The following is a 24,914-nucleotide window of genomic DNA, read 5'->3' as shown; positions in this document are numbered from 1 at the left end:
AACCTCTAAGCTTAACTACCAACTTAGATTTGGTTTTGCTGCCACCACCCAAATTTATTTATGAATTATTTGGGAAACTTTGTCTACCCTCACCTGCTTCCCCGTCCCAGAATATCTCCTTCCCAAGTACTATAACCCTTCCTTGGGTAGCCTTGAGAGAGTTCTCAACCAAGTTCCTGGTGAACACCAATCCAAACCCTTGGATCTTAAAACAAGGAGAAATTAACCATTCCCCGTCCTTTCCCCCACCAGTTCCTGGTGAGTCCAGATCCAACTCCCCTGGATCTTAAAACAAGGAAAAATCAATTAGGTTCTTAAAAAGAAGGCTTTCAATTAAAGAAAGGTAAAAATCATCTCTGTAAAATCAGGGTGGAAAATAACTTTACAGGGTAATCAGATTTAAAGAGCCCAGAGGAACCCCCTCTAGCCTTAGGTTCAGAGTTACAGCAAACAGAGGTAAACCCTCTAACAAAAGGAACATTTACAAGTTGAGGAAACAAAGATAAACTAACATGCCTTTGCCTGGCTGTTACTTACAAGTTTGAAATATGAGAGACTTGTTCAGAAAGATTTGGAGAGCATGGATCGATGTCCTGTCCCTTTTAGTCCCAAGAGCGAACAACCCCCAAAACAAAGAGCACACAAACAAAAGCCTCCCCCCCCAAGATTTGAAAGTATCTTGTCCCCTGATTGGTCCTTTGGGTCAGGTGTCAGCCAGGTTATCTGAGCTTCTTAACCCTTTACAGGTAAAAGGATTTTGGTGTCTCTGGCCAGGAGGGATTTTATAGTATTGTATACAGGAGGGTTGCTATCCTTCTCTTTATAGTTATAGCAAGTATAGAGTAGGTGCTCCTCTTCACTCCCTATCATATGCTTGTCAGTACAACTGAAGAATGGTGAGATTTGTCATTGCCATGGCGTAGAGCTGGAAAGTGCACTTTGACATTTTGTGGAGCAAAGGAGAGAGTGAAAACTGAACTGGTCTATAAACTAGTAGACTGTGGGTGTGTATAGCAAGCTGTTCAGCTTGACATGACATACTTGCTTTGAATTCTGTGAAATGGGGACCTGCCAGTCTGTATGCACTCCATTTGCTCATAGACAGAAGGATGGTGGATATAGAGAGACCATGTTTCTCTTTTCAGCAGGATAGCCTGAGCTCAGGAGACCAGATAATTGTTCTGTTAATCTCCCTGGAACCCTTGCAGCTGGGATGTGCAAAGAGAGCTGCTTAAACTCCTTGTCTATATCAGGCTTCAGGAAAGGATTTTATATGTGTAAATTCAGAGATTGGTTACACAAATGCCTTTCTGTACACATGAGTGTGGTAATAGCATGTGAGATGCAAATTTAGAAGCCAACTAAAGTAGGATAATCTGTGGGAGGAAACCTCTGGAGTAGCTATCTCTGATGAAGGGGTACTAGATATTTTTTTCAACTTTCTTGTTCAAACCTATTCACAAGAGAGGGCACTTTATTTTGGGTAATTTGTAGTCCTGTGTTAAAGTAAGCTTTTTTTCCCCTAAAGTCTTGTACTTCTGTGACATAAGCATTTCAGTCAACAGCAATATGTCTTTTGCCTATTCCAGTACAGTATAAACATATCTATGTATTAACTGTTTGCATCTCAAAGCTTTATAAATCTGACGGTGCTATGCATTAATCTACATTAAAATAGTTTGAATACTTTGTGTATATCTGCCACTTGAATCTCTTTCCTCATGAAGAAACACGGTAAATTATATCTGTAAGCTACTGTCTATCTTCAAAATGTACTGGATACCTTCTTCCTGCTTCCTTTGCACACCCTACCCTGCAAAAACCCTCATACCTTGATCAGCCATCAAATTTTTTTTTATGTTAGTTGTGCTAACCTCCACCTAGTAGAATGAAATTATTCCAGGCGAGTTGATATTTTGTTGGTCCAAATTCCCTTGGAGTGGATGAGGATCGCCAGTCAAATGAAAATGTGACTCACCATAGAAACAGCTCACCCTGTAGCATAGATGTGGTGAATTAACCAATCACTTTCTGGCACATTCATATTTAATAGAAAACATAGCAACAAAGATGATAGCATGACAACGGCAGCATCTGCCCAAGAGAAATTTTTTGGAGAAAAAAATGCCTATGAAAAAAGATACCCTGGAATGTCATTTTTAATGTATGCTTCATCGCAAAAAATACTGTAGGTGGGTACAATATCCTAGAAATTAAAGTTGTGTATAATAAATGATGATGGTTTGGATTTGATATGACACACCTAATGGCTTACAAATGACATAGCTACAAGCAAATGTACAATCTCTCACTTGTAAAGATAAATGCCATATGAGACCAAAGCATTATATATTAGAATTACAGTTTCTATATTTTGTCAGGGGAAAAATGCACAGGATTTTTCAGGAAATAATAAAGATAGTACAGCCCAATTTCATGAGCATTTTAAAAAAATCCTCTTTGGGTTGTTCGCAGGCATGTACTTTAATGTATACAAGGTTTGACTTGAATGGGACATTCTGTAGGTACAGGGGTTTTCTCATGCACTGCAGATTGCAGGATTGGGACCATATTGAACTATCAAATACAAATTACAATCTGGGTTTGATATAAAGCCCCAGGAGCAGATTCTGAGTGGACTAAAATATTTGCCCATGTTCTCTTATCTGTCAGATTAGTGATGGAAGAGAGAACTTTCCTTGACAGAGGAATGGAGAGAAAATGAGTGTGAATATGTATGCGTGCACACATAGTTTGACTGTGTCTTGATAAATTATTTGGTTTTGACAGAGAGAAGGAGCAAGAAAGGGAAGAACAGTTAATGGAAGACAAGAAAAGGAAGAAAGAGGATAAGAAAAAGAAGGAATCTACTCAGAAGGTAGGTTTGATATTTGAAGTCTCCCTACTCCCAATTGTTAAATACACTGCTACCTTGATATAACGCCACCCGGTATAACACGAATTTGGATATAATGCAGTAAAGCAGTGCTCTGGGGGGGGCGGGGCTGCGCACTCAGATGGATCAAAGTAAGTTCAGTATAACACGGTTTCACCTATAATGCGGTAAGATTTTTTGGCTCCCAAGGACAGCGTTATATCGAGGTAGAGGTGTATATAGAATCCTGTTCAGCAAGTGTTTGCTTCTTTACTTACTGAGTCTTTGTGAAAATGCTTCATTGTCTGTATGGCAAGTATGGCAATGCCTCATTGAGGATTCTGAGTTTTGTGTTAGTTTGCTTAAAGTTTAATTGTATGGTATGGTTTGGATGTCTTTTGTTATTTTTAGAGGACTGGAGGGAGGAGGAGATTACTGCTTTATAACATCATGAAGACAGTTATTGCAAGGGGACTGAATAGTGGTTCTTCTGATCCTTGCACCTCCAGCTGTTGGGTTTATTTTTTTTAATATATACCTCACTCTACAGTGAAATTGAGTGTAAGCTCAGAACTTACATTTGGGAGAGGAAAGATAAATAATGCAATTTTTTTATTTTGAGGGGGCATAAAAGAGAAGGAATAAGTGGATATTTAATAGTAAATCCCCTTTTATGATGCATCTTTTTCTGAATCTTCAGTCTTAGAGAAATGGGGGGGAGGGGCAGAGTAAACAGTTGTGCCCAGCTAGTAATTCTGAGCAGTCAGTTTGCTAATGGAAGTGTTACCTGAAATGTCTTTCAAGAAGTCTAGAAAACTGTTTCAGGAACTGACAAAAATTGTAACATGAAAAGAGTCTGTTTGAAACATTTCCATGTTTGTATTAATAAACATCCATTTAAATCAGGAGCAGAAAGGAATCCTCATAAGTGAAGCTAACTGCTGTCTGTTCTTGCGATGCCAACGGAACCTATTCATGTCACTGAGTACTTGAGTTGGTATTGTTTCAGTTATGCTATGTGGATTCTTCCTGAAAGAGGGCTACACTGAAATTCTCCCATGCCAGTTTCACTTTGGCCTACTAAAGTCTTGTCTATATACAATTGTTCTTTCAGTTTACCTACCTTAGGGCTTGGCTACGCTTTAAACTCCAAAGCGTTGCTGCGGGAGCGCTCCTGCGGCAGCACTTTGAAGTGCAAGTGTGGTTGCTGCGCCAGCGTTGGGAGAGAGCTCTCCCAGTGCTGCAGGTACTCCACCTCCTTGAGAGGATTAGCTTACAGCACTGTTTACACTGGCGCTTTCCAGCACTGTAACTTGCTGCGCTCAGGGTTGTGTTTTTTCACATCCCTTAGTGAGAAAGTTGCAGCGCTGTAAAGTGCCAGTGTAGCCAAGGCCTTAGTTTAGGAACTGATACAGTTAACAGTGCAGCCTCCAGTGTGGATGCATTTTATAGTGCAGTTACATTGATATAAAAGTATTAATATCAGTATAGCTTGTTTGAGTACATTTACTAGAAGATCTGATTTGATTTATCCCAAACCTGTTACAAGAGAGTTTCTGAATCTACTGATTGAGGTTTCATTAGTACATCTGATAACATTTCTCTTCCCTATCACTACTTAATAGTGGAGTATAAAAAATAAAATGACTGACATTCTTCTTTGAGTGTTTGTTCATGTCAATTCCAGTCAGGTGTGTGCGCACAGTTGTCAGAAGGTTTCCCCTTAGCAGCTCCCATCAGGTCAGCTGTGGATCCCCCTGGAGTGGTGCCTTCATGGTGCTCAATATATGACCCGGCCAACTCAGCCCCTCCTCCGTGTCTTCTTACCACCAGTGACTGTCATTGGAACTGCGGTCGCTTACTTAGCAAGTGCTTCCCTTAGTGTTCTTCATTATAATTAGCTTAGCTTAGTTTAGTTGTAGTTAATCTTAGTTATTAGTTGTATATAGTGAGGTTTGGGAACGGCTTTCCCCAATCCCAACCCACCCTTGGACTCTAGGGCATGCTGTGAGAGCCCAAAGCTTTAAACTCTGCAGAACTTGCAGTAAGCCTATGCTAACGAATGACCCCCACGACTTGTCTGATGTGTCTGGAGGAGGCACACCAGACAGAAAGCTGCAAGATCTGCAGGGCTTTTCGACCCATAACTAAAAAGGAGCGAGATTTCCGATTGAAGCAGTTGCTTATGGAATCCGCCCTTCGTCCCCAGTCTGCTGTGGACCACCAGGATCCTGCACCGAGCGCGTCCGTATGGAGTGCCCTGGCATTGGTAAGTGACATAGTGCTGAGGAAGGAATCTAGTCTATGAGACCCTCAGCACTGGCACTACAGGATGAAGAGGCAACCCGGCACCGCTTGCATTCAGCGGTGCCATGCAAACGACATAGAAAAGTCGACAGAGTGCTCCCCAGTGCAGAAAACTGCAGGACCTGCAGGCATGGTACTGGGGCGTCCCGTGAAGGAGCCTTTGGCATCCAGGCAGTAAGAGTCAGCGACATCGACTTCAGTTCCCACGGCACAGCGACTCCTGGGATGGGCAATGCCAGGTGGAGGAGTTGGAGTTACTCTCCATCCTGGACGCTTTTGAAGCCACTAGAGACTTAATATCGATGATGGCTGCTCAGCCCCCAGTGATTAGCAATAAGCCCCAGCTGCCACTGCGACCGGCACCATATAGAACGGGGGGGCGGGAGGGGGAAAACTACAGCTGGTGGGCCACATCCGGCCCGCAGGACTGTCCTGCCTAGCCCCCGAGCTCCTGGCCCGGGAGGCTCACCCCCAGCCCCTCACCCAATGTTCGCCGCAGCCTCAGCTCACTAGCTCCGGCGCAATGCTCTGGACGGCAGGGCTGTGAGCTCCTGGGGCAGCGCAGTTGCAGAGCTGGGCCTGACACAGTCTCTGTGTTACATGGTGGCAGCAGCATGGGGTATGGATGGTGGTTGGGAGGGAAACGGGGTTGAATGGGGGCAGTTTTCCCAGAGGGCAGTCAGGAAGGAGGGGGGTTGGATGGGGCAGCAGGGGGCAGTCAGGGGCAGGGATTCCGGGGGCAGTTGGGGACAGGGAGAAGATGTGGTTGGGTGGGGTAAGGGTCCCCGGGGGGGGGGAAACTGTCAGGAATGAGAGGAGGGGTTCGATGGGGTGGTGGAGATCTGGGGGAAATCAGGGGACAGGGAGCGAGGATGTGTGGATGGGGCAGGGGTCCCGGGGGACGGGGACTATCAGGGAACAGGGAGCATTGGATGGGGCAGGAGTCCAGGGGGTCAGATAGGAGGTAGGGGCCAGGCCACAGCCCTCTTCCCTAACCGGCGCTCCCAGTGCAGTCCTCAGGCCAAAAAGTTTGCCCGCCCCTGGTCTAGAAGCAAGATGACCATGATGCGATGGTCACCCTCGCCTGCCCGGCACCGCTCCAGATCACCATCCTCAAGGCACCACTTTCCAGCACTGGACTCCGCAAGAGGTTCCCTGACACCAGCAGCATGACATTGCCCGCCACCGATGAGGGAGAAGCAGCCATCCCCGGCTCTGAGAGAGGACCAGCACCGGATCCCCAGCCCAGGCATCTTGACACTGGTCCCCTGCATCATCAACTCCAGCGCAGTACCATGTGGCACCACCGTGGTCATCTCAGTCAAGATCCGTGTCTTCTGCCTCAGATGGTGACTAATACTATTCCCGTTGCAGCAGGCATAAAGCCAACAAGTGATGGGGAGGGGCACCAATGGCCTGGCAACCCCAATGACAACCTCTGGTGCAATGGCCTTTTTGGACCCCCTGGGCTTACCACCAGGCCCAGGGCTCCTTTTCGAGGAGCTCCTGTTTGGTGGCCTCAGAGCACCGACCACCCCAGACAGCCAAAGATTGGCCTATGCCCTGTGGTTCTGAGGCGACCTTGGCACAAGCCCCACAGCTGGCCCAGGTCACCTCCGAGGCATGACCCATTTGCAAGGCCAGGATACAGGGGTCCCAGATGCTGAACAGGAGGTGGTCAGGGAGCCGGAGGGTCAGGAGGACCCCGTACCACTTCTGGCCTCCTCATCTTCATCCCCAGACAGAGCGGTGGTGGGAGTTTCAACGTCAGGCTTTCCCCCAATTGACCACAAGGCCCACCAGGACCTTCTATGAAGGATTGCCCGTAACATGGGGTTACAGGCGGAGGAGGTTGTTGAACATGAAGACCCCCGGTTGACATCCTTGCGCCAGAGGGACTGTCCAGGGTAGCTCTGCCACTGATAAAAACTATCCAGAGCAATATTAAGACTCTGTAGCAGACCTCTGTCTCAGTCCCGCCCACCGCCAAGGGCATAGAGTGCAAGTACTTCGTTCCCTCCAAGGGATACGAGTACCTGTTCTCTCACCTGCAACCGTGCTCTCTTGTAGTATCAGTGATGAATGAGAGAGATGGGGCAGCAAGGCCTGGCCCCTAAATACAAGGAGTCAAAAGGATGGAACTTTTCACCAGGAAAATCTGCGCAGCTGGGGGCTTGCAGCTGAGGATAGCTAACCAGCAAGCTAGCCTCAGCAGGTACAGCTTCCATGTTGAAGTTGAAGGAGCTGATTCCACCAAACTCCACAGTCGAGTTCTTGGCTATCATTGATGAAGGGAAGGCAATGGCGTGAACCTCCCTCCAGGTTTCGTTGGACTCAGCTGCCCTCACCCTTGCCAGTAGCCATGAGCTCTACTCATGGCTACTCCTGAGGAATCTGGGTTGCCCCTAGAGGTGCAACAAACCCTGAAAGACCTACCATTCGAAGGTGCAGAGTTATTTTCGGAGCAAACAAACTCCAAGCTCCACATTCTCAAAGACTCCCAGGTGACTATGAAGTTTTTGGGTATGCACACCCTTGTAACCCAACTACAACATTTCAAGCCCCAACTGCAACAACACCGCCCATATCCTCCTAGGCTGAGGCAGGATTTTTATAGATGACTGGACAGGAACGGCAGGCGCAAACCTTCCAGTCACCCTTCTGGGCAGGGCCAAGGCCTAACTAAACTTTCTTTGGGTTCTAAAAAGGCCTTTTGAAGGGACCCCCGAGGATGGCACACCTGCCATGACACCGGATCCTTCCGCGTGTTTTATGAATCATCTATCCCACTTCTGCTGTTCTTGGTCCCAAATAACATCAGACCACTGGGTTCTTTGCACAGTAGAAGTGAGATATTCTCTCCAATTCTGTTCCTCCCCTTCACCATCCCTCTTCAGGGACTCTTCTTACGAGCAACTCCTTATCCAGGAGGTGCAGGTGCTCCTTGCAGCAGGGACAGTGGAGGAGGTCCCTCAGGAGCTAAGGGGCAAGGGATTCTATTCCCATTATTTCTGATTTTTCCGGTTTGTGGTCAACCAAAAACGTTATCAGTTCACGGGCCTCCCCTTTGGCCTGTCAAAGCCCCCCAAGTGTTCACCAAGTACATGTCTGTCATAGCAGTCTTCCTCCAAAGGAGGCAAGTGCAGGTATACCTGTACCTCAGTGATTGGCTGCTCAGCGACCTCACCAGAGAGCAGGTGGAGTCTCAAGTCCGATTAGTCAGATCTACTTTTGACAGACTGGGTCTCCTCCTTAGTGTGAACAAGTCAACCTTGTCACCGACCCAAAGAATAGAGCTCATCGGGGCGCTACTGGATTCGGTATGGGTTTTTTTTGCTGGAGAACCGATTCCAGGTCATGGCAGACATTATTCAAGGCCTCAGGCGATTCCTGACCACCACAGCAAGGGGATGCCCGAGTCTCCTCGGCCACATGGCAGCCTGCACTTACGTGATCCGTCATAGCAGGCAGGCTCAGGCCACTCCAGGTGTGGCTCGCTTAGGCAACAGCCTGGACATAAGTGGTCACAGTGCCAGGGCAAGTACTTGAGTCCCTTCAATGGTGACTCGACCCTCAGGCAATCTGCAAGGAAGTTCCATTCAACAGGCCCCAGCCCTCCTTGTCCTTTGTAACAGACATGTCAACTCTGAGATGGGGCATGCATTTGGGAAACCTCCAGACACAGGGCCTGTGGTCATGGGAGGAGCTTCCCCTTCATATCAATATCAAGAAGCTCAGGGCAGTACAGTTAGCATGCTAAACCTTTCAGGCCTGGCTACAAGGTCAGTGCTTGGCAGTGACGATGGACAGCAGCACTACCATGTGTTACATCAACAAGCAGCGTGGAGCCCGTTCCTTCCCCTTATGTCGAGAAGCTCTCCGGCTGTGGGAATTCTGCATAGCTCACTCCATTCACCTGGAGGAGTCCTATCTCCCAGGAGTTCAAAACAAATTAGCGGATCACCTCAGCAGATCGTTCTGCAATCACGAGTGGTTTATCTGTCCAGATGTCATACACTTCCTCTTCCAAGGATGGGGGGTTTCCCCAGGTTGACCTGTTTGCCACCAGGAGCAACAAGAAGTATCCAATGTTCTGCTCCTTCCAGAATCAGTCCTTGCTCATCACAGATGCATTTCTGCTTCTTCAAGTGCTTGCTCGTATCGATTCCAATTAAGTGTGCATGCGCCGCGTGCATGTTTGTCGGAAGATTTTTACCCTAGCAACACTCGGTGGGTTGGCTGGGTTGCCCCCTGAAGTGGCGCCGTTATGGCGCTGGATATATACCCCTGCCGACCCAGCAGCCCTTCAGTTCCTTCTTACCGCCAGTGACGGTTGTTGGAACAGTGGAGCGCAGCTTTGCTGATCGCCACATCCCTATCTACTCGTAGTTCTTTGCTATTTACTGTGTGTATAGTTCGAGTTCTTGTAGTTATAGTTAGTATTAGTTGTTGTCTTTATAGTTAGTGTATATAGTTTAAGGGAGGATCGGGGATTAGCCCCTTTCCTCCACCCCAGTGTGGGCCCATACCCAAGGCACCGGGATTCAGACTGTGCTCGCTGTGCCAAAAGCCGATGCCAATAGCCGATCTCTGTGCCAAAAGCCAATCTCTACGACTCCTGCCTCAAGTGCCTAGGGGAATCCCACCTTGCTAATAAGTGCCGCATCTGCAAGTCGTTTAAACCAAGGATGAAGAAGGAGCAGGACTTTCGATTGAAACAGCTACTCATGGAGTCGGCACTTAGTCCTGCAGCGTCAGTACCTAGCGCCCAACAGACTGCTTCTGTAAGGAGCACCCCTCCGACCCCGGACCGCTTCAGTACTGAGAAGGAGTCCTGGCACTGACCCTTACCGGCACCGACATCTGCTCGACACTGCTCCCTGTCCCTGAGACCCAGGAAGCAACATAGTGCTCCAACTTCAGCTCCACAGAAGTAGCGCTCTTCCAAGATGGTTCATCCGGCACCGTCATCTGCCGCAGCACCCTTGGCTGTGGCACTGCAGATTGCAGCTCCGCCAAGCGCGGCACCGTCGATTCCGGTCCCACAAGGGCCGTTGAGTCCGGTGCCTGACAGCTCCCTGGCTCATGCTGTCGTTAAGCTTACCCTCTCTTCTACGCCGGAGACCTTCTCCACGGCAAGGGAGCTCATCGCAATGATGGAGTCAACACAGCCTCAACCCCTGGCACCGCCGGTGCGGGTCATACAATCCATCGGCAAACCGGCCCTGGTAAGACCAGCTTCCATTGGTCCACCAGAGAGACGTCGTTCAAGATCATGGTCTCGCAGACGCTCTCAATTGCGCCGTTCCCACTCCCGGTGCCGCTCGTAGTCCCGGCACCACTCTCCATCGCGGTACTGGTCGCACTCACGGCACCGTTCGACATCTCGTTCGCCGGACAGATACTCCTGGTACCGATCCGACTCACGGCACCGATCTCGGCACCGTGTATCCCGCAGTCACTCCAGACGAAGGGACTCGAGATCTCGGTCGACCTGACGGCACCGGTACGGTAGAAGGTCCTGGTCTCGCTCATGGTACCATTATAGCTCCCGGTACCTCTCCCTGGGCTTGAGCATCGAGAACAGTGGCGCCCTCTCAGGGTCTGTCGGCACTGCCGTGGCCTTCAAGACACACATCAGTCTCATCGCAGGCTGGTAGCGCATCCTCTTCTCAAAAGCGTGACTCTGACGTCCCCAGCCACATATTCCCAGAGACACAGAGCCAAGAGCAAGGGCCTCATCACTGGTCCTTCTGGACACCGTGGGCATACCACCAATCCCAAGATGCACCATCAGTGGCTCAGCAATGGCCCCGTCAGAACACCGGGTACCAGAGGCGACAGTAAGCCGCCCCCCCCCCCCCATGGGCACGGATGAGGCTCCAATACCATCTGCAATCACTGAGGTTCCCCCTGATGCAGATGACACCCCTCAAGTACAGGAGCCACCACAGGACCCTTTGGTCCTGGGCCTCTCCTCCTTGCCTGATGAGGCAGTGGCAGGGACATCCTCCTCAGGCCCTCCACCAATTGATCTCAGGGCCCATCAAGACCTTTTGAGGCGAGTGGCTCAGAATATGAACTTGCAGGTGGAGGAGGTCCCTGAAATAGAGGCCTCCGTCGTGAACATCCTATCGGCTGATGCACCTATTAGAGTCGCTCTTCCGTTCATCTGCACCATACTGGCTAATGCGGACACCATTTGGCAGTCCCCAGCTTAAATTCCACCCACAGCAGTGGGAGTAGAGAGAAAATATATGGTCCCCTCAAAGGGGTATGAATATCTCTACACTCACCCATCTCCTTGCTCTCTAGTTGTGCAGTCGGTGAACGAAAGGGAGCGTCGCGGCCAACAAGCCGTGGCTCCTAAGTCAAAGAAGGTTAGGCATATGGACCTCCTAGGCCGCAAAATATACTTGGCCAGGGACCTCCAACTTAGGGTGGCAAATCAACAAGCCCTCCTAAGTAGGTATAACTTTAACACTTGGGTGTCCTTGGGGAAGTTTACGGAGCTTCTTCCCCAAGAGTCCCGTCAAGAATTCACGGCCCTACTTGAGGAGGGTAAAAAGGTAGCAAGAACCTCCCTCCAGGCCTCTCTGGATGCAGCGGACTCTGGAGCCAGAACTCTGGCGTCAGGAGTGACGATGAGGCGTATCTCCTGGCTCCAGGTATCAGGTCTTCCCCTTGAATTGCAACAAACCATTCAGGATTTACCCTTCGAAGGCCAGGGCCTTTTCTCAGACAAGACTGACCCCAGGTTGCAAAGTCTGAAGGACAGTCGCGTTATAATGCGCTCACTGGGTATGCGTACGCCAGTGACCCAACGCAGGACCGCCCAGCCCCAGCCACACCGTCCTTATGCCCAGCCTAGGCCGCGACAGGATGTTACCAGAAGGCGTGGCAGGGGGAATCACCGGAGACAGTCTGGCCCTCAAGGAGCTCAAAATCAGGTGCCCCCTAAACCACCAGCGGGGCCCAAGCAGAACTTTTGATGGGACTCCCGAGGACGGCCCACCAGTTACCCTGCCGGATCGTTCTCCTCCCTTTTTCAACCGCCTCTCCCAATTCCTCCTTGCCTGGTCCCAGCTAACTTCAGATCATTGGGTCCTGCGCATGGTGGAAGGGGGATACCACCTCCAGTTTGTTTCAACCCCGCTTTCCCACCCTCCCTACCCGTCCCTCTTCAGGGACTCCTCTCATGAGCAATTCCTCTTACAAGAGGTCCAGTCGCTCCTAGCCATGGGAGCCGTAGAGGAGGTGCCAGAGGACATGAGAAGCAAGGGGTTCTATTCCCTCTACTACTTAGTCTCCCAGGCAAAGGGAGGTCTACGACTGATCCTAGACCTGCGAGAACTCAACAAATTCATGACAGCTGAAGTTCCGCATGGTATCCCTGGGGACCATTATCCCATCCCTGGATCCGGGAGACTGGTATGCCGCCCTCGATATGAAGGATGCATATTTCCACTTAGCAATCTATCCATCACGCAGACGGTACCTCCGTTTTGTGGTCAACCATCAACACTTTCAGTTCACTGTACTTCCGTTTGGCCTTTCTACAGCTCCACTTGTCTTCACAAAATGCACGGCTGTAGTCGCCACCTCCCACCGGCGTCGTCCGGTACACGTCTACCCGTATCTCGACGATTGCCTCATTCGAGGGACTTCCCAGTTGCAAGTATCACAGCACCTGCGCATTGTCACAGACCTCTTCGGGAGCCTAGGCCTCATGATCAACACAGAAAAGTCTACTCTGACACCCACGCAGAGAATAGACTTCATCGGAGTGGTTCTGGACTCCAATCTGGCCAGAGCCTGCCTCCCGCAGTCGCGTTTTCAAGCAATGGCTTCAATAATCCGAAGTCTTCAAACCTTCCCGGCAACGTCGGTGTGCACCTGCCTCAGCCTAGTAGGTCACATGGCCTCCTGCACCTTCGTGACCAAGTACGCCAGGCTACGGCTCCGTCCCTTCCAAACCTGGCTTGCTTCAGTATACCAACCACGCAGACACAGCCTGGACTCGGTGCTCGCTATCCCCAGGAAGGTTCTGGGCTCCCTAACCTGGTGGCTAGACCCCACTCTAGTCTGTGCAGGGATGCCATTCCATCCACCACAACCCTCGGCCCTGACCACGGACGCGTCATCTCTGGGTTGGGGTGCCCACCTCGGGGGCCTTCGCACTCAAGGCCTCTGGTCGTCCCAAGAGCTGGCCTTACACATCAATGTGCGGGAGCTGAGAGCAGTCCGTCTAGCATGCCAGGTGTTTCAAGACCATCTCCAAGGCCGTTGAGTGTCAGTATTCACGGACAACACAACGGCCATGTTTTACATAAACAAGCAGTGCGGAGCATGCTCCTCCCTCCTTTGTCAAGAAGCCGTCCACCTCTGGAACTTTTGCATAGCCCACTCGATCGAATTGGTAGCGTCTTTTTATGTTGATCCGCCAGAGTGTTCTGGACTCCTGGTCCCAGGAGTCCAGAACACTCTGGCGGATCACCTCAGCAGATCCTTCCTGTCTCACGAGTGGTTGAGTCGTCCGGATGTCATCCATTCTGTTTTCTGGAAGTGGGGGTTTCCCCACATAGACCTCTTTGCCTCCTGAGAGAACAGGAAATGCAAGGTTTTCTGCTCCTTCCAGGGATGCTCCCCGGGCTCCCTCTCAGATGCATTCCTGATCCCATGGAAGAGACACCTACTTTATGCCTTCCCACCGTTTCCGTTCATCCAGAGAGTCCTACTCAAGCTCCACAAGGACAGCGCCCACCTGATCCTGATTGCTCCAGCGTGGCCGAGGCAGCACTGGTACACTATGTTGTTCAACCTCTCAGTGGCAGACCCAATCCCCCTGCCACTCTGGCCAGACCTCATAACACAGAACTTTGGCAGGCTTCACTATCCGGACCTGTAGTCCCTTTATCTCACAGCATGGTTGCTGCCTGATTGAGCCAGTCTGAGTTGCGTTGCTCTGCCTCGGTCCAACAGGTGCTCTTGGGCAATAGGAAGCCTTCCACTAGGATGACATATCTTGCCAAGTGGAAGCATTTCTCCCGCTGGTGCGCTCAACATAAATTAGTCCCCAGACAGGTGTCCATTCCTACAGTCCTAGACTACCTCTGGTCCCTAAAAGAGCAGGGCCTAGCGGTCTTTTCCGTAAAGGTGCATCTGGCAGCCATTTCCACCTTCCACCCGGGGGAAAATGACTGATCAATCTTCTCTCACCCTATAGTTTCAAGGTTCCTCAAGGGATTGGAGCAGTTGTACCCTCAAGTCAGACGCCCGACTCCTACCTGAGATCTAAACCTGGTGCTAGCCAAGGTTATGGGTGCTCCTTTCGAGCCACTGGCCACCTGCTCGCTGCAGTACATTTCCTGGAAGACAGATTTCCTCGTCGCTATTACTTCGATGAGACGAGTATCTGAGCTGCAGGCTTTGACAGCAGACCCCCAGTATACGGTATTCCATAAGGACAAGGTACAGCTGCGACCACACCCCTCTTTTCTCCCTAAGGTGGTGTCCGCCTTTCATGTCAATCAAGACATCTTCCTCCCAGTCTTCTTCCTGAAGCTGCACCCATTGCGTCGGGAACAACAGCTGCACACCCTGGACGTCCACAGGGCTCTTGCCTTTTATATCAAGAGAACCAAACCCTTCCGAAGGTCACCTCAGCTCTTTGTAGCTGTCGCAGGCCCGGATGAAAGGCCTACCGGTCTCTTCCCAACGAATTTCATCTTGGGTAACATCCTGCATCCGCATATGCTATGAATTAGCTCACGTTCTGTCTAGCCACCTCACCGCCCATTCTGCTCGGGCGCAAGCTTCATCTGCCGCCTTCCTGGCCCATGTCCCGATCCAGGAAATATGTCGGGCAGCTACCTGGTCATCGATTCACACCTTTGCCTCACATTACACATTGGTTCAACTGTCTAGAGATGATGCAGCATTTGGCTCAGCAGTTTTACATTCTGCAACATCTCACTCCGACCCCACCGCCTAGGTAAGGCTTGGGAATCACCTAATTGGAATCGATATGAGCAAGCACTCGAAGAAGAAAAGACGGTTACTCACCTTTGTAACTGTTGTTCTTCGAGATGTGTTGCTCATATCCATTCCAAACCCACCCTCCTTCCCTCTCTCAGAGTAGCCAACAAGAAGGAACTGAAGGGCTGTTGGATCAGCAGGGGTATACATCCAGCACCATAACGGCGCCACTCCAGGGGACGACCCAGCCGACCCACCGGAGTTGCTAGGGTAAAAATCTTCTGATGAACGTGCACACAGCACACGCACACCTAATTGGAATGGATATGAGCAACACATCTCGAAGAGCAACACTTACAAAGGTGAGTAACCGTCTTTCCCCTGGGGAGGCCGCCTGTTGTACACCTGTCCCCCGATCCCTCTTGTGCACAAGGTACTTCTCAGGTCCACAGGGACAGAGAAGAGGTAATTCTTGTGGCCCCTATAACACTGGTACACCATGCTCCTGGAACTGTCAGTGGACACTCCGATTGAGTTACCACTGCATTCCGATCTGATCACTCAGGACCACGGTTGCCTTCACCATCCGGGCCCCCAGTCCCTCCATCTCACGGCCTGGAAGCTTCACGGTTAAACCCCATGGAGCTTCTCTGCTCAGAAACAGTAAGGGAGGTCCTACTTGGCAGTAGGAAATGATCTACTGTGGCCACATATCTAGCTTAGTAGAAAAAGTTCACTTGCTGGTGTGCCCAGCAGTGTATACCTCCACTAAGGTGTCTGTACCACTCATTCTAGAGTACCTTCTGTACCTGAAACAACAAGGACTGGCACGTGATCCATCAAAGTACATCTCGCTGCTATCTCAGCCTTCCTCCTGGAAGCATCCGCCTGATCTGTATTTTCTAACCCCATGGTAGACCATTTCCTCAGGGATTTGGAACACCTACATCCTCAGACCAGAGAGCCTTTCCCAGCTTGGGATCTCAGTCTTGTCCTCTCCAAATTATTGGCACCCCCTTTTGAGCCAATAGTGACTTACTTCCTTCTCTGCCTATTGTAGAAGGTAGCCTTCCTGGTGGCCATCACATCAGCTGGGCAGGTGTCAGAGCTAAAGGCCCTTACCTCTGATCCACCCTACATGGTCTTCCACAAGAATAAGATGCAACTCGGGCTTCACCCAGCCTTTCTTCCCAAGGTAGTGTCACTCTTTCATACTAGCCAAGACATTTTTCTACCTGTCTTCTATACTAAGCCTCATGCCAGTAGTCTAGAGCAGAGGCTACACTCATTGGATGTTCGGCAAGTGCTAGAATTCTACATTGTGCACACCAACCTGTTCAGGAAATCGAACCAGCTGTTTGTAGAGGTAGTAGACTGGATGAAAGGACTCCTGGTCTTATCTCAAAGAATATCTTCCTGGATTGTGTCCTGCATCCACACGTGCTACGAGTTGGCCAAGGTCCTAGCCGTGGCACTTATGGCACATTCCACGAGGGCACGGACCTCGTCAGCGGCATTCCTGGCCCAGGTTCCGATACAAGAAATTTGCAGGGAAGCAACGTGGTCCTTGGTGCATACATTGACCTCTCATTATGCTATTACCCAGCACGCCAGAGATGATGCAGCATTCAGCAGAGAGGTGCTCCCGTCAGCGTTTCCTTAACTCCGACCCCACCTCCATTGTAGTCACCTGAAATTGACATGGACGAGCACTCGAAATAAAAATGGTTACTCACCTTCTCATAACTGTGCTTTGAGATGTGTTGTTCATGTCCATTCCAATACCCACCCTCCTACCCCTCTGTCGGAATAACCAGTAATAAGGATCTGAGGAGTCGCCGGTTCGGCAAGGTCATATATTGAGCACCGTGAAGGCGCCACTCCAGGGGGCTCCACAGCCGACTCGACAGGAGCTGCTAAGGGAAAACTTTCCAACAACCGTGCACGTGGAGCGCTCACTTCTGATTGGAATGAACATGAACAACTCATTTCGAAGAACAACAGTTACGAGAAGGTGAGTAACTGTTGGGTTTTTGTTTTTTTTCCCCAACTAATGATGTGCAAAGCCAAGAGCTGGTTCATTAGCACCCTTTAAGAAGGAACTGGTGACCTCTGAGGCTAGCGCACTGGTATTTCAGTGATACAAGAGCAATTTGGAAAGCTTGTTACAGAAAATCAGGCTACTGTTGTAAACTTGTAATAACTCAAGTACAGGAGAAGAAAGCAGCAAGAAGAGGCAGCTAGCTCATTCAAAAGATTTTTGACCATCTTGAAACATCACTGTTGGATCTTGTTGAGTGTTCAGAGTTCTGAATGTAGAAGTCAAATGCTGACCACTTTCAGATCGTTGTTCACTGCCTGTCAAAGAATATACAACATGACTTTCTCCAGTAGTTTGCCATTGTGGTAACCACCCAAAATCCTGGGGAAGATGACATCTGTTTATCTTCTAGAGGCTCGTCTTGTAGTGATGTTTTTAGGGGAAAATATCTGGGGATTAAGGGGAAGAAAGTCTTGATCAGCTGAAGAGGGATGAGAGGCTTTTTGCATTGTGTTCAATAACACATTTGAACACAAAGTGGTAAATAGGTTTAAGGGCATCTACTGCTACGTTTTAACAGAGTGCTGATAGAGGTTGTGAAGTTGTTTAAAATTGGTGTTCTGTGTCAAAGAATTTCTTCTTCAAGTGCTTGTTCATGTGAGTTCTAGTCAGGTGTGTGTGTGTGCGTGCATGCACTATGGCCGGAAGATTTTTCCCTTAACAACATCCATCGGGTTGGCCTGGGCACCCCCTGGAGTCACGCCTTCATGACACCTAATATATAGCCCTGCCGACCCACCACCCCTTCAATTCCTTCTTACCGCCATTGACAGTGGCTGGAACGTCCATTGGCTCTTGCTCAGCAAGTTTTCTTCTCTATTCCATGTATATAGTTAGTTGTTAGTAGTACTCCAGTTAATAGTTAGTATAGTTAGAAGTTGGAGTTCTTCCCTCCCCCTCAGCCCCAGCGCCGTGGCATGCCCTGGTCCCCAGGCTTTAAGAGCTGCATGGCTTGTGCTAAGTGCATGCCGAAGAGTGACCCACACTCGTCGTGTCTTTGGTGCCTGGGGGAGACCCATCTGAAAGATTGTCGTAAGATCTGCCGTGAGTTCCTCCCGAGAACACTTAAAGGGAACAGCGGCTGAAGGTGATCCTCATGGAGGCAGGCATATGCCCCCACTCCCACCCAGGTTTCAGAGACCCGACCCCTATGGCGGCATCCTCAACGTGGAGTGCCACAGCACCGCTGGCAACTTCGGTGCCGAGGAAGGACTCCTCTAGGGATGCTCGGCACCGCCACGGGTCTTCATGGGGCCCATCTGATGGTAGGCACCACTCCCACTCACCAGTGCCTCAAAAGAAGAAAAAACCGGACGACTGTTTTCCTCAGGCTAAGCCTCGAGAAGTGCGACCCCAGGCGGGCCGCTCCTTGGCGTCTCCTTCCGGGGCCGTGTCGACTCCTGTCCAGGTGAAGCTGCTGAGTGCAGCCCCACTTCAATCACCAGCGCCTACGCAGCAACTTCAGCTCCCATCCATACCGGAAGCGTACCAGGCTGCTAGAGATCTCCTCCACCTGACAGCACTGTTCTCGCCTGCCAGGGGGAACCCTCAGTGCTGGCGGAGCCCCATCCTCCGGTGCATTCTAAGGGAAAGCCGGCTATATTGAGGCACTCCCCTTTGCCTTGTCTATTGGTGCCTACATGCTCCAACAGAGAGCCTTCGCGCTCCCTGAGCTCTCAATGTTTGAGGCACGGAGGATCGGCTCCTCTATGGTCTTCAGTGTCTGAGAGCTCAGAATCGGAGCCTGACTCCTATAGCTCGAGTAGGAGCAGAAGCCGTAGAGCAAGGTCGGGCAGAGACAGAAGGGAGCAGCAGGCATGGCCTCCACAGTGGCAGAACCCACCTCAGTGGCCCTTCTGGACTCCCTGGGTTTATCACTAGGGCCCACGCTCAGTGATGTCTTCAGTGGCTTCTGTCACTTTCGTGCCGCCTTCCGCAGTGCATCCAACCCCGGCGCCTATGGTCCTGACGTCTTTGCCTCCGGCACCGTCATCAACTCAGGCACTGTGCTCAGCTCCGACTTTGGCACCAGCCTTCACTACCTCAATGCAGGCACATACGGCCCCGGTGCTGATGTCGGCACCAGGCCCCCCAACCCCAGCGGTTCCTGTGAATGTGCCAAAGCAGCTCCCTCTGGAGACACAGATGCCTATGGTCCCAGCACAGTCATTGGCGCCATCTCCTCCAACGCAGCCCCAGGAGTCAATTGATCCGTCCAGGGCAGATGGTAGGGAGCTTCCACTACCAGCACATGCTTCCTCCCACTCATCGCCAGATGAAGCATTGGCAGGGATGACCATAGCTCCTGCATTAGCGGATAACAGATCCTATAGCAGTTGCTACGCAAGGCTGCCCAAGGTCTGGGCATCAAGGCTGAGGAGGTCATAGAGGACACAGATCCCATGGTGGACATCCTAGCACCCTTGGGGTCTTCACACATTACCCCTCATGAAGACGGTGATGCACACCACCAAGACCTTATGGCAGACGCCGGCATCCCCGCAACCCACTGCCAAACATAATGAGTGGCAGTATTTCGTCCTCTCTAGAGGCTTTGATCATCTCTACTCCCATCCGCTTCCGGACTCGCTGGTCGTTGACACAGCTAACCAGCAGGAGAGACGAGCTTTCCAAGGTCCTTCCCCAAAGGATATGGATGCTAAATGCTAGGACCTCATGGGTAGAAAAATCTACTCCACTGGTGGTTTGCAACTCCCGTATTGCTAACCAGCAGGCCATTGTGAGCAGGTGCTCTTATAACACCTGTGCTTCAGTGGCAAAGTTCACGAACCTCGTCCCTTCGGACTCTCTGTCAGAGTTCACCACCTTGATGGAAGAAGGGAAATTAGTTTCCCATGCTTCATTTCAGGTAGCTTTAGATGCTACGGATGCTGCCATAAGAGTCATGGAGACGGGTGGCTATGCGGCAGGGGGCCTGGTTGCAAGTCTCAGGGTTACCCTATGAAGTCCAACAAACAATTCAGGACCTCCCATTTGAGGGTGAGATTCCGTTTTCAGAGAAGACGGACAAATGGCTCCGCAACCTAAAAGATTCCTAAGCCACCCTCGGATCCTTGGGCTTGCATATCCCTGCTGCATAGCAGAGACACTTCCGCCCACAAGCTCCTCAAAGGTTCCAGCAGCAGAACCGCCAGGACAATTCTAGGAGGAGGAAACGGAGAGGTAGGAGAAGGCAACATCCCTCCACTAATCAAGGCCAGTCCAAACCGTCCTCTGGCCCTAAACCAGCCTTTTGAGGGTTCGGTCAAGGACGGCGCGCCAGACCAAAGACTGGATCTACCCCGCCTTACCTTTTCCTCCCGACTATCCCCTTTCTACCATGCATGGTCCCATTTAACTTTGGACTGCTGGGTGCTTCGCACGGTAGAGAAGGGATACTCCATCCAATTCTGTGTCCTCCTGTCCTTCTAACCCCCTTCCCTGTCCCTCTTCAGGGACCATTCTCATGAGCAACTTCTCACTCAGAAGGTGCACTTGCTTCTAGCACTGGTGGCAGTGGAGGAGGTTCCGCTGGAGCACAGGGGCGAGGGTTTCTATTCCCTCTTTTTCCTAATAGCAAAGGCCAAAGATGGCTCCATGCCTGTCCTGGACCTGCGCATCCTCAACAAGTTTGTGAAGAAACTCAGGTTCCGCATGGTCTCCCTGACCTCCATTATCCCTTCACTGGATCCAGCAGACTGGTATGCTGCCCTCGACTTGAAGGACATGTATTTTCACATAGCAGTCACACACACAATCACAGAAAATTCCTCAAGTTTGTAGTCAACGGTTCCCATTACTAATTTACTGTCCTCCCTTTCAGCCTGTCAGCGGCACCTTGTGTCTTCACCAAGTGCATGGCAGTCATCGCCGCCTTTCTGCTGAGACATCCGGTACAGGTGTCCCATACCTCTATGACTGGCTGGTCAAAGGCCAATCCAGAAGTCAAGTGGAAGCTCAGGTGGCATTCATAGAATCATAGAATATTAGGGTTGGAAGGGACCTCAGGAGGTCATCTAGTACAACCCCCTGCTCAAAGCAGGACCAATTCCCAACTAAATCATCCCAGTCAGGGCTTTGTCAAGCCTGACCTTAAAAATCTCTAAGGAAGGCGATTCCACCACCTCTCTAGGTAACTCATTCCAGTGCTTCACCACCCTCTAGTGAAAAACTTTTTCCTAATATCCAACCTAAACCTCCCCCACGGCAACTTGAGACCATTACTCCTTGTTCTGTCTTCTGTTACCACTGAGAACAGTCTAGATCCATTCTCTTTGGAATCCCCTTTCTGGGAGTTGAAAGCAGCTATCAAATACCCCCTCATTCTTCTCGTCTTCAGACTAAACAATCTCCGTTCCCTCGGCCTCTGCTCATAAGTGATGTGCTCCAGCCCCCTAATCATTTTTGTTGCCCTCCACTGGACGCTTTTTCCAATTTTTCCACATCCTTCTTGTAGTGTGAGGCCCAAAACTGGGCACCAGAGCCACCTTCGAGAATCTGGGCCTGCTAATGAATGAGGTGAAATTGACTCTGTCCCCAGCCCAGAGGTTAGAGTTCATGGGGGTGGTTCTGGACTCAACCCAAGCCAGAGCATTCCTCCCGCAGGTGAGATTCCAGGCCCTCGACACCATGATCCAGGGACTCAGGCAGTTCCCCACCACCGCTGCGAGAAATTGTCTCAAACTTCTCAGCCACATGGCAGCCTGCACGTATGTGGTTTAGTATGCCAAACTCAGGCTTTGATCGCTTCAGTTGTGGCTTGCGTCAGTGTACAGACCTGCCAGGGACAGCTTGGACAGGATCGTGACCCTGCCTTGCCCTATCCTCAGCTCGCTCCTGTGGTGGATGGATGTTCAGCAGGTATGCTCAGGAGTCCCCTTCACTGCCCCACAACCATCCCTAATGCTGGTGACAGACACGTCAGATTTGGAGTGGGGAGCCCATCTGGTGGACCACAGGACTCAGAGCCTCTGTGCACAGACAGATCTCTGTCTTCATATCAATGTCAGGGAGCTCGAGGCAGTACTCCTAGCGCATCAGTCATTCCGCCCATATCTAGCAGGTTGATGCATATCGGTCATGACTGACAATACGACCGCGATGTTCTTTATTAACAAACGGGGGTGCACGCTCCTCTCTCTTGTGCCAGGAAGCCCTCAGGTTATGGGACTTTCTTATAGAGCACTCAGTCGATCTGCAGGCGTCGTACCTTCGAGGGGTCCAGAATGAGCTGGCGGACCACCTCAGCAGGACTTTTCACAGCCACGAATGGTCCCTTTGCCCAGACGTTGCATCTTCGCTCTTCCAGACGTGGGGTTGTCCGCGATCGACCTCTTCGCCACTTGACGCAACAGGAAGTGTCAGCAGTTCTGCTCCTTCCAGAATCACAGTCCGGGCTCCACAGCGGATCTGTTCCTCCTCCATCGTGGGGGACCGCTTCTGTACACCTTCCCGCTCATACCACTCATCCACAAGGTCCTGCTCAAGATCTGCAGAGACAGGGCTCCGGGTCATTCTCGTAGCACCAGCCTGGCCCCGCCAGCATTGGTAGATGTCTCTCCTAGACATGTCAGTGGGAGCCCCAGTTACCTTGCAGCTCTTCCCAGACCTTTTCATGCGGGATCACGGGCGGCTCCAGCACCTGAACCTGCAGTCACTGCATCTCACAGCCTGGAGGCTCCATGTCTGAATCCGTTCGAGCTCTCCTGTTCAGAACAAGTCAGACATTAACAGGTGTGTTGTAAACAAGACACGAGAAGTCATTCTTCTGCTTTACTCTGCGCTGGTTAGGCCTCACCTGGAGTATTGTGTCCAGTTCTGGGCACCGCATTTCAAGAAAGATGTGGAGAAATTGGAGAGGGTCCAGAGAAGAGCAACAAGAATGATTAAAGGTCTTGAGAACATGACCTATGAAGGAAGGCTGAAGGAATTGGGTTTGTTTAGTTTGGAAAAGAGAAGACTGAGAGGGGACATGATAGCAGTTTTCAGGTATCTAAAAGGGTGTCATCAGGAGGAGGGAGAAAACTTGTTCACCTTAGCCTCCAATGATAGAACAAGAAGCAATGGGCTTAAACTGCAGCAAGGGAGATTTAGATTGGACATTATGAAAAAGTTCCTAACTGTCAGGGTAGTTAAACACTGGAATAGATTGCCTAGGGAAGTTGTGGAATCTCCATCTCTGGAGATATTTAAGAGTAGGTTAGATAAATGTCTATTAGGGATGGTCTAGACAGTATTGGGTCCTGCCATGAGGGCAGGGGACTGGACTCGATGACCTCTCGAGGTCCCTTCCAGTCCTAGAGTCTATGAGTCTATGAGACAGGTTATCTTGGGTAGTAGGAAACCCTCCACTAGGGCTACATACCTGGTCAAGTGGAAGAGATTTTCAGTTTGGTCAGCTCAGCGCGACTTTCCCCCGGTGCTAGCCTCGATGCGCCCCATCTCGGATTAGCTTTTCCACCTATATCAGGAAAGTCTCTCCTTGTCTTCTATAAGAGTACACCTGGCTGCCATCTCGGCTTTCCATCTGGGGTACAGAGCTGATCAGTTTTTGCTAACCGCCTGGTCGGTCGCTTCCTGAAGGGCCTCCGCAGGTTGTACCAGCACGTCCGCCAACCAGGGGCCTTAACTTGGTCCTCTCTAGGCTTATGGGGCACCTCTAGCAACATGCCCCCTGCTCTACCTTTTCTACAAGGTTTCGTTCCTGGTGGTAATAACTTCAGCCCGGAGGGTGTCTGAGTTTAGGGCTCTAACGTCTAAGCCACCCTACACTGTGTTTTTTAAGGACAAGGTTCAGCTCAGGCCCCATCCAGCCTTCCTCCTGAAAGTGATATCGCAGTTCCACATCAACCAGGACATTTTCCTTTCTGGTTTTCTACCCAAAACCTCATGTGAGTAGCAGGGAGCAGAGGCTACACACTCTCAATGGCCGCGGAGCACTGGTCTTTTACAATGAGAGGACAAAACCGTTCATGAAGTTGGTACAGCTCTTTGTCACAGCAGTGGACAGGATGAAGGGCCAGCCTGTTTCGACACAGCACATTTCATCATGGATTGTGGCATGCATTACCAAGTGCTACAATCTAGCAGGAATCCAAGTGTCTTCAATAACGGCGCACTCTACAAGGGTGCAAGCTTCATCAACAGCTTTCCTGGCTCAGATCCCACCCAGGAAATCTGCAGGCCGACGATGTGGTCATCCAATACACACTTTCGTCGTGTACTATTCAGTTACTCGGCAGGCCAGAGATGATGCGGCCTTTAGTAGAGCAGTACTTCAGCTCTGACCCCACCTCCTAATTTTGCTTGGGAGTCACCTGATTGGAATTGACATGAACAAGCACTTGAGGAAGAAAAAACGGTTACTCATCTTCTTGTAACTGTTGTTCTTCAAGATGTTGTTCATGTCCATTCCTATACCCACCCTCCTACCCCTCTGTCGGAGTAAGAAGGAACTGAAGAGGTGGCGGGTCGGCTGGGCTATATATTAGACACCATGAAAGTGCAACTCCAGAGGGCACCTAGGCCAACCCAATGGATGCTGCTAAAGGAAAAATCTTCTGGACATTGTGCACACGCACACACCTGATTGGAATCAACATGAACAACACATCTTGAAGAACCTTTTTTTTTCTTGCCAGTGATGCATCTTTC

At 50.5% G+C, this 24,914-nt stretch overlaps 1 protein-coding gene across 10 annotated transcripts in view; it reads left to right on the top strand.

The window, feature by feature from the left end:
• Positions 1 to 24,914, top strand: part of TNRC6B (trinucleotide repeat containing adaptor 6B) — a 217,752-nt gene that overhangs the window by 113,138 nt on the left and 79,700 nt on the right. For 9 of the 10 annotated variants that reach the window (XM_050916818.1, XM_050916884.1, XM_050916874.1 and 6 more), the window contains one exon: positions 2,791 to 2,878. In XM_050916818.1, the coding sequence (XP_050772775.1) occupies positions 2,791 to 2,878 (88 nt within the window). Of the gene's footprint in view, positions 1 to 2,053; positions 2,193 to 2,790; positions 2,879 to 24,914 lie in introns of all 10 variants that reach the window. The other variant, XM_050916828.1, reaches the window with a different exon arrangement.

This window comes from Gopherus flavomarginatus, chromosome 1, assembly GCF_025201925.1.
Source record: "Gopherus flavomarginatus isolate rGopFla2 chromosome 1, rGopFla2.mat.asm, whole genome shotgun sequence".
Classification (NCBI taxonomy): Eukaryota; Metazoa; Chordata; order Testudines; family Testudinidae; genus Gopherus; species Gopherus flavomarginatus.
This window is presented reverse-complemented; position numbering and strand designations above follow the sequence as displayed.